At 39.1% G+C, this 10,666-nt stretch overlaps 1 protein-coding gene across 1 annotated transcript in view; it reads left to right on the top strand.

The window, feature by feature from the left end:
- Nucleotides 1-5,811, top strand: part of LOC131890870 (epoxide hydrolase 4-like) — a 19,990-nt gene extending 14,179 nt beyond the window's left edge. The window contains exon 8 of the mRNA XM_059240310.1: nucleotides 5,642-5,811. Within this exon, the coding sequence (XP_059096293.1) occupies nucleotides 5,642-5,778 (137 nt within the window). The 3' untranslated portion in view covers nucleotides 5,779-5,811. The remainder of the gene's footprint in view (nucleotides 1-5,641) is intronic.
- The last annotated feature ends 4,855 nt before the right edge of the window (nucleotides 5,812-10,666 follow it).

Below are 10,666 nucleotides of genomic sequence, written 5' to 3' on the forward strand. Positions count from 1 at the left end.
TTTTTGATAGCATACCAGATCAACCCTACATTCAAGGACTAGCTCGGTCTGCCAACTCAAATTCGTTGGTAGACCAAATATCATATAAAAATTGAAAGGTAATAAATAGACGAATTATAACCTTTCATTTTAAGAGTACTGGGGATTACATTCCCTGTAGCGGTTAGAAAAGCCCGTGAAAAACCAAATCAAAAAAAAATGAGCATGTTTGGTATTAATCAGTGAACGCACTACCAAATTGGCTCAATACCACAATGCTGTTTGCCTAGACAAGCATTTAAAAAGAACCAAATGTCAAACTTCAGTGCATGCAGGGTGCAGTTTGGCTGGGCATGCTGTCTCCGATTTTACTCCATGGAATAACGTCTGTTGTTCATGAACGCGTTCACTTGACAAACCTTGTTGGCTGCCACCTTGCCTTTCGCGTCTCCCAGTACCCTATGTCGCCAGAGTTTCAATTTTTCCTACGAAATTATATTTCCCTGGAAAGCACGAGAAGATCATTCGATAAACGTTATTCTCCACCGATTAGTTGGCGGTGGTCATTTTTAAAATTTGTGACCAAGTGTTAAAAGTGTTAGATAGAGACAATTAGGGTTATTAATATCGGGTTAGGTTAGGTTGGGTTAGGTTAGGTAGGGTTAGGTTAGGTTTGATTAGTTTAGGTCAAGTTTAAAAAAGTAGCATCGCCAACTAATCGGTGGAGAATAACGTCTAACAGATCATTTCCGAGAAACACTGGAAAACGAAAAGAGTGACTAAAAATCGGTGCACGAAAAGCAAAAAACGGCACACCAAAGTTTTTGATTAACACACCGAAATGCAAAGCGGCACAGAAAGTTATAGAGGAGCACACCAAACCAAATAGAGGCAAATCAAGCTATAAACGGGCACATCTAACTAAATAGGGGTATACCATCCATTGACACACAAACCATAACAAGCAAACCAAATATTGTTTTGGCAAACCAAAAATTTGGCTCACTTCTCTTTTTGTTTGGTAATAGCACTTCTTGAGTGAGAGAGAGTCAAAGTTTACAAGAAATGAGAGGATTGATCATCGTCAGTAAGTCGTTAATGGTGATTAAATGAGCTCGTATTTTTCCAGGAAGTATTCGGGCACATTTGGCCATTGTCCGGAACAAAACATCAGCTAACTGATTACAGTTTTCCTGCATTGTATGAGAACCTTTCGCTCCTAAATTGAGTACTTGTTAGGTTTTTTTTTTGTCGTGCGTGTGCCAATCTACATTAGGCGTGCAAATTTTAACTTTTTGGTGCGCTAACAATATCTTTCTGTGAGCTGATTTGCGTGACCAACCACGGAGGTCTCAATTTAACTGGAGGTATTTCCAATTGTCGTCGGATACCTCGGTAGGCCTTGATCTCATTAAGAAACGGGACTAAGACGGTGATTTAAGCCTTACCTTGGATCGTTTTTTACCCTCCATCCTTTCAAAGAGGCTACTGCTGACCCTTTCCAGCCATCACGCTCCAGTTTTCACTTATGGAACGGTTTATAATTCAAGATTATTGTCATTGAAATTCAAGGATCGTGCAATAGTTGGCTCTTTATCGCTCAGTAGTGGTTAAAACACCTTCCACTCGCTGTCAAGGAGTGCTTGGATGTTTCTGGGAAACACTGACATCAAATATATTTTGGAACTTGAAACGAATTCATCTCACTCGTAATTTTTATTCACCAAGTCAAATTTCTTTGTTCATTCATGTTGTAGCACCCGTTTAGCTTAACCTCAACTTGGACAACTGAAAATTTGAATCATGAAAAAATGGGTGACGAGAATTCTTATATGTACAACATCCTTAAGCTACAGCGTAATACTTGTCAAGTTCATCCCTATAATTTTGATCGTCTATGGTAAGTAAATCTGCGTTGCTTGGATAACGTGACTAAGATTTTTTCAATTTCTGGTCGGGAGGTTCAGTTCAATAGTTTCTAAATTTTCCGTTATACTATTGGGGTATATTTGGCGGCGTCAAACATGTCCAGTGTACCGTTGTCCATGGACCAACATAAAACTTTTGATGTGACCATTACTTTTTGTTCTGTACTATGCTCTTTTTTTAATAAGCCATGAATACCTATTCCTGTGGCTATATGAGTGTGTTACTCAATTCTGTTTGTGTACCACTTGCTATTTTTCCCCAAAGAAATTAGAATCTACCGTGCATCCAAAATGCACCGATTCAAATAAGTTTTAGCCCAAACACATTGATGATGAACCTTCGTTGGAAGAAAAAAGTTCCAAGGGACTGCGATCGGTCCATTTCAACAATTCTTAAAGTACTTAGCCTATGTGCTTTAACAAAAAAAAACAATGCATTTTACCTTTGTTTGGAAGTAAGTTTAGGCTATTTGAGCCTAAATTAGATTATCACAATAAAGAAAAGAGTCCTCTAAATTTTTGAATCATTGATAGGCCTTCTCAACTTAACAATGTTATTTGTCTTTGAATTCAACTTCTGGTTGACTGCCCTCTTTTCCTTATAAACATTGGCTTCCCTGCCTTTGCCTTTTTCGACGTCCTCAAAGCCCTGAATTTCACGGGCTGTCTAAGACAGCCTGTCTTCCATGGTTTAATTCATTTTGTGCAATGTCCATGACTTTCTAAATGTACTCACAGATACTCCAACATGTAAAGCGTCTATTTTAGGGTTATCTTTAGATCAATTTGCCCAAGAGCCTCATCACAGGTACTGGCCATGTGAATTTCAAAAAAAATAATTAAGGAAAAATGGAGAGCGCTACCCTGGTTTTAGTCATTTTGTGGAGGGAGATCTTAAACAAACGTCACAACTGACTTGCACCTTGATCCAATTGAATTTTCAATAATCAACAGAGTCAATTGTGTTACAAAAATCGACAACAAACACCATTTTGTATGTGATTCTGTCACTGCAATAACATCAGAATACTCCTCGCTTCAAGAAGCCGGCAAATTGAAATCTAAGACAAACTAAATATCTACACGGTGCAGTTTGGTTAGGAATTTTATCTAGAGTTTTGCTCCATAAATGACGTCAGCTATGTGTTTTCCCTTCACTTCTCTAGCGTACATAGAATGGTTGTGCTATGGAAGTAATGAGAGAGGGGTTGAGCAACCATGAAGGAACCTTTCGACAACTAGAAAAACACAACTAGAAAAACTCAACAGCAAATAACACATTGAATGACCATTGATATGCTGCAATTGACTAGAGGCCATCTTCAGATCCTGGGAAAACTTGACCTCCCTGGCACGGCAACAAAGTTGCCATTCCTTTCATCCTCAAGACAAATTGGCTATTTGTCATGAAGGTTCTTGCCAAATGGGGAAACAGTTGCTCAGAGTTGCTAAAGACACTAACGTAGGCTTGGCTGCATGTACTAGGTAAGCAAATTGGGCTGTAGTCATCGAAATCCAAATGTCTCCAGATAAACAAAGGGGAGCGTTTTTGGCGAGTTTCAGCTTATCTGGGTACTCTCCCTTCGCCATTGATTTATTAATTTGGATTATTAAAGGCTTGATCGATGATATAGCAAAAATTTTAACCATGGTGTTAAGAGTTCCTCAGACAACAGCTATGTTTGTTGTCCATATTGTCAAAGATATCCAGCTCCTTTCACGGTCTGAACTTGATGTACCGGTTTCATCAGGAAGATACTTGAGACAGGCCAAGTTTCGAAGCATTTCTTTCGATAGTTCAATTCCCACATATGTGAAATGGGATTTTGATAGGTTGCACATATCTTTTTAGCAATTTATCATTGCATTACCCTTTCTTGAAGTAGTCGGAAAATGATCTTTATCTCAGCTACGGCCAAACCACTGATTTGATTGTAGCGCAAGTTTTCTTGGTTAACGCTCAATTTCATCCCAAAACCGTGTCACCAATAAGTCCCCACTTTTACGTCTAATTTGGTTATAAACTTTATAATGCTCTCGAAATGTGTAATCAGTTGTCAAATTGCCTTTACATTTTACAATTGCTTATGCAAGATTATTCTTGTTATCCTAGAAACAAGGAGACCTTTAGTCACGCAGGGAACGATACAATTCGAGTGCATGTTTCAATTATGAACCCTCTCTTTCATCAACAGAATTCTATAAACATTATCCTGAAGCACCACTGAACAGTTTTTTCCACTTCTGAAACATGAGCATGTAGAGGGAAACAAAATAGGGAAAATTGAACAAAGAAATAAAACTGAGGCACATAATAGAATAAAGGGACTGTTTGTTTAGCATGTTTTGCCTTTAGTCTAGAATCTAACGGGGCTGGTATATTTTTGAAGAAAATGAGACAGACAGAGATACGACCGTAAATCGAACAGAATCGAGACCGTCTCAAAAACTAGGGAGGGATTGAATTTCCTTCGAAGACTTGGAAACCTTTGTTTGATCCTTCAACTTAGACAGACTGCCAAGTTTTCAAACATTTCCAAGAAGGCCAACGTGATGTTCAGAGTTGAAAAACGAAAAATGTTCCAACTCAAAAACTGTTCCCCTCCAATCTGTGGAAAAGTTTTCATTGATATAGAAATAGATTGATCGATTGAGCTATGAAAACTTCAAGAAGCTTTATTGTATTTTGAACAGGCTAGGTGCAATCAAAATACTCTTTATAATGAGAACCGTAACAAATACAACTAACGAATTATAACGCTAGTGTAGTATCCTTTCAGGCCCTTTGACTTGAGAGCTAACCAAATTAATCAAGGCACTTTGGCTGCATTAAATAAATGGAAAGCAATGACAAACAAAGCAGAAAGCAAGTAATACTCGTGGCAGAATTATGGACGCATTTCGTAAGTAGTAAGTGCTAGCCCAGAACTTTCATTATCAACGACATTCAAGGGGCCTAAATGGTAATAATTTTGATTAAATGGATTTTAGAGACGACATTTGAGTAACTCGGATTCATACACTTTTAAGTCGGATATCAAGAATGTGTCGGAAATGTTGTCTTACTTTCGCTAAAAAAGAGACTGAATGGGATTTGAACTAAGAACACTTCTTTAGCTTAATCATTTCATCTACATATGACAAATAAAAAAAGCTTGATTTTACTTCCTTCCCCATGTTGTTTGGACCACTGGCAAAAGTGATATTTGCTCTCTCATATGGAGTGAAAAGGGCGCAAAGATTAGTAAAAGACTACTTTCGGGACACTTTGTCTTCTTCGATATTCAAAAAACCATTCTCAATCATAAAAGACTTCTCTGATGTGGTCAACAAGTGCTCCCTTGTTCGTAACTAATACTGTTTCAAGGACACGCCAGTCCAAGTAAAAAAGGCCGTCATTGCGAGTACTTGTCCAGGATTTCTGGGAATTTCGGGAATCTCAGCCATCAAGGCTCGTCTCGATTCTGAAGGTCCCTCCTCCTGCCCTCGAGACTTTTTCACGGATCTCTGGTACTTTCTAACTATTACTCAAAGCCAAGATTGAACAAGGAGACCGCAAATAAATGTTTTTTCCACCAACGAAACAGACTGATGTGTCAGTCAGTCGCTTCCTCCCCCTCTATCTCTCCCCACCCTTGGGACTATTGAGCTAGTTCGATTATTGAGCCCGATCGTCAACGAGTGCACCTACGATTTTGAATGGTAGTGTTGATCTTGTTTCTTTTCCATTTCAGTGTCCAGCTCGCCTCAGTTGGTTCGAAGTGCTTTGGGCATGCCTCTTCTCAGCAAAAGTTTCAGCTTGGAATCCCTACAAACAACGCCGGAAGAGACTGAATTTCCTCTCAACGTCAGACCGGGGGAATCTTTTTGAACACAATCATGAAATACATACAGTCCGCACTAATTCTCGGGTCCTCGAACTCCTCTGATCGGAGGAGGATTCTTCTCATTTTCTAACTGCTGTTGCTTCATTCTCATGGGCCGATGTGTCCTGGAACCTTGAGCTAATGAGCTCGTCAGGCTCTGGCCATTAATTGGATGATTCAAGGCCAATACCAATTAGTAATCCCGATACAATGGCTAATGAAGCGATGTGAATCCCTGGAAGCCTGGCTATCTGGGTTGATTGAATAGTGTTGGATCAACCTAAATCCCATGGGAAAATGCATTCATACATATTTTTTGATTCAGTTGTGGAGTTAAATCGTAATCTTCAAGTTTCGCCATTAGTTGGCTCCCACGCAGGGGCAAACTTTGGCCGCATAATTTGGCAAAAGGACATTTAGAATTGCTTCCACATAGGCCTCTTACCGTATGCATAGAGAAAGCAAGGCCTAAAGAGTGCGATGCGAACTAGCCAGACGGACTCGTTTTCAGAACGAATGGGTGACAGCTGAACGGCTGTTTTAGGGTATGGTTTCTGATTGAGGAGGCGCTGCTTTCAACTTCCATGTTTTTTATTCGATGCTCTTACCCTGCACAAAATTTGGATTACAATCTGTACTTCAGAGAGCGCTTTGTGACTCAGCCTCTGCCAAATAAAGGGCTGAGCTGCCCGATTCCTCTTCATTGAATTATAGTGCGTTTGTGTTGTCTACATACGACTAATTTTATCAAAATCATTGAAATAAAATTAGTGACCCGGGTCACATAATGTCCGGAAAGGAAATCAATTTTATGGCATGTTACGAGTAGTTTGTTTAGCAATCTACCATACAACCCACCTCTTCCCGTTTTGTTTGGTCTGTCTGACGTTGCAAATAAGGGCCCTTATTGACACTTTGCTCCTTCAGCAGTATTGTGCATTTGATTTCGAGTCCACTGAAGCGTGCCTCTGGTCTAATGGAGTTTTGGAGGCTCATGGTTTCCGCGCTGATTACTTGGGCAGGCTAAGCAGGGACGGCGAGTGTACCAAACAAAAACTCGTTGGACTGGTCTATTGTAGTTTCATATTTGTACAAGGCATTGGGCAACCACGAGGTCTCTTTTCATTATCTCAACAAGTTTGTTTACTACTTTTCAGTGATGGGTTACGAGTTTTTGACAAAAATGGACCATGCCAAAACCTTTCGATAAATAGAGGAGCTTGCATCCACATGACAGTTTCCTTCGTTTATGATAAGGCGAGGTCAAATCAGTAGATGAAATATATTTTACTGGCACTAGGTAACTCTAGTACGTATTAAAAAAAAAGTATGATGGTACCTGGATAATTGCAGCTGGGCAACTTAGAGTGGACACAGAGATTACAGATAGCCATTTATCTTACTCTTGTGACCTGATGCATCAGAAAATGACATCTTTGATGTCATGATTATTTTAAGAAATTCTAGATCATGGGGATAAAAACGCGTATGATTTTATGCTACGTGCAAAAACAGCTATCATAACTTTCAAAAAAATCTGCTTTATAAACATTAGGAGCACAAACAATTACCACTAAGGATAATGAGGGGGTGATCTAGTTTTCCCTTTCTGGTTTGAAGGGGATTTTAGCAATTTTTGTTCTCCTTCTATCTATTATAGAATGAAAACAACCAAAAACTATCTTAAAGGTAGGAAAGAGGAAAAAAGGTATTTGATTTCCACTTTTTCATTGAACAAAGGCACTGTCATGACAAAAGATTCAACCAAAGAGCAAATAAATATTACTCAAACATGCCCCTTGCTTTCCATATGTCCAAAATACTTGCTTTTTGGGGATTAATTATAGGTAGTATTGGCCAGCATGCAAATGGGATTAACTAAATTGGATGACAGGTAAGGTTCATGACGAAAAAAGTACATCAAATATTGACGGAAAATAGTCACGCTATTCTGTTATTTAATATGTGGTAGCTTAGGCAAATTGCCCTACATGAATTGTCCTAAAAATAAGGTGTCCTCCGATGATCTTTTAAATGATAGGTTAAGTTTTTCAAAATATTCTCATTTTACTGAGTCTGAATAGAGGTAGGAAAGTCCCATTAACAAATCAGTCGGTAGTCAAAAAAATTCAAATATGTCGCCTAGAATAAGGCATCTCTTATAAAGATGCATTTCAAATACTATTTAGGTGTTTTTAGTCCTTGCAATTGACTTTGTTAGCAAACAATTCCTTTTCAGTGATCGTAGGTAGTCGTCTTGTTTGCTAAGGAATGGTGTATTTTTTTCCCGAGAATTAGAAAAGGATAATGCGCTCGATTTAAATTGACAGCTAGATAAGTACTTACACGCAAACAAGAGTCCCTAAATATTTTATCAAAAGGTTGAATTTATCAACTCAAAATATATTGATAACACACAAAATAGACTTCACAAACAGTTGCAATAATCAATTTGACATTCAAATTCGACCCATACTCATGAATTCATTGAGAACAACGTCAAAAAGGTAGAGAGGTAGTTTTTTCCTCAAAATGGTGATTGAGGCAAATTTCATGGAAAGGGTAAAAGTCATGATATTTCACAAAATCGGCCAATTTGAAAAAATGACAAACTCTGCTAATCCCAATGGTATCAATTGCAGTCAAATCCAAGCACTAAAAGGAAAGCTAGATTATGCCTCAAAAGGGGAGGGGGAATTTGATAAACACTAATTTGTTAACGGCCTGTTTCACTTGGACAATCGTTATTGTGAATAACTTATTTTCTGGCAGAAGCAACGTAAAATGGTCAGGCTAATTTAAAAAGTTTGCGTTGGCTATCAAAAGGATTCCATCAATGTAAGATCACCAAACGGACTTAAAAACAAAACTTGACGTTTTTTAAAGCAGAGCAATTCCCCAAGGCAGCCTCAAGTTTTCAAATTCCAAGTTCAATTGAGCTTTGATCTCCGATTGTTGTTGCTTTAAGAAGATCATCAACATTAGATGTTCCACATGGACCATCCAAATGAATTCAAGCACAAATTATGGCAGCGTTCGGACCTTCAAAGAATGTGAAAAAACACAATGCTCCAATACAAAGAATGGGCTATAACGGTACATATATCAACATCCTCGTTCTTCAAGCATATGAAGCATTGATGGATGGGGAACTAACGATATTAGTGGTAATGGTGGATGTTAGGGCCAGAGGGTTGAGCCATGAACTACTCTGTAAGATATAGAGTGTAGAATAGGTCATGGTTGAGCCTCGTTTTTTCAGCAAAGCTAGACAATCCCTGGTCCAATTTTTCCAATAAACTTGGTTCTCTATTTGTGGATGCGAAATTGCGTCTAAAAGATTCGTATTGAAAAGAGAGAATCAAACCGGGGACCCTTTTCGTGCTACTCAGAAGTTTTTCTCGAGATTTTCCAAAGTGTACCAGACCCTCTAAGCAGGGCTGGATTCATTCAAATCAGAATCGACAAGGATTGCTAAGGCTTCAGGTATAGAAAGCTAAGTGAGAACCCTAACATAGAGTGGGTAGTAGTGGTACTGATTGTTTAGTTTGTTTGTACATACGGGATGTCCCGAAATTGAGTCCCTACTCTTGCAGCTACCGTCAATCCGACAAGAGAGGTCAAATAGATGAGGTTATTAATTCTTTAGGTGGTGACTCTAAGCTTACTACAATTTTTGATGCAATTGGTGACACTTTTTTATGCCTTTTCTTAAGGTAGAACTGAAATCTTTCTCCAGTCTTTTTACTTTTTTGCTAGGAGCCTTTTATGCGAACTCTAAGAGAAAAATAAAACACCCTGTTGGGCCCTTTGAGGTTGATGGAGAAGCTATTAGGAATGTAGAGGCTATGGCTAACATACTTGGAGATCAGTTCTCCATTGCGTTTTCAACCCCACTGAGTTCAGAAGCAACAGCTCATTATTCTAATGACGAGGCTGTTGAGATTGACAAGGTTAGTCAAATTGGGCAATTTGATGTGATCTCATAGTTACAGATCAAGATGCTATAGCGGCCATCGAGGACTTGAGGCTTTCAAGTTCTCCTGGTCCTGATGGTGTGACATCTCAGTTTCTGATGAGATACTCACAGGTTCTTGCTCCTGTTTTCTCGTACTTGATGCGTTGCATCTTGGACCATGGCAAGTTCCCCTCTTCTCTGAAGGTAGCTCACTATGTTCCAATCTTTAAATGGGGAGATAAGTCGCTCCCCAGTAATTATAAGGCGATTTCTCTCACTTCGAATATTGCGAAGGTGTTTGAGAAGACCATGTTGAATTTCTTGATATTCATGAAGTGTTTCCTCCTAGCCAGCATGGGTTCCGAGCACATTTTAGCACGGTTACCTGTATTGCTCGAATCAAGTTCAACGAGAACAAGACACGAGACTTAGTGAAACTTAAGACTAGCTAAGAAATGAATAGTGTTGACATGGAGAGAGTAAGTCGTAGACTGCTGTGTATTCAGGAGGAGCATAGTATTGTGTACAGAGAAGAGGATGGTTGCACTTAGTGGGCCCATCCCATGTCTGTCGCAACTTGTCGTGACTTTCAGAGTCCCTTTTGTTGCATCATGCTTTTACTTGGCTTTCTCATGGCGATGCTTTAGTTCGTAAACATACCCAACTGATTGAACATATTGAGCAGGTTATTGAGGAACTAGAGAGACATGAGTCAGTTGATGTTGTGTATCTTGAATTTGCCAAGGCCTTTGATCATGTAGATCATGGCCTATTGTTGAATAGACTTCATGACATTGGGATTCAAGGCAGGGTTCTCAATTGGTTAAAAAGTTTCATTTCTGGTAGGAAGCAATTGGTTAAGGTTGAGGGATCCCTTAGTGACATACATGATGTCAAGTCAGGTGTTCCCCAGGGTTCGATCTTAGGGCCCCTCT

Source organism: Tigriopus californicus, chromosome 11 (assembly GCF_007210705.1).
Source record: "Tigriopus californicus strain San Diego chromosome 11, Tcal_SD_v2.1, whole genome shotgun sequence".
Taxonomy (NCBI): Eukaryota; Metazoa; Arthropoda; class Copepoda; order Harpacticoida; family Harpacticidae; genus Tigriopus; species Tigriopus californicus.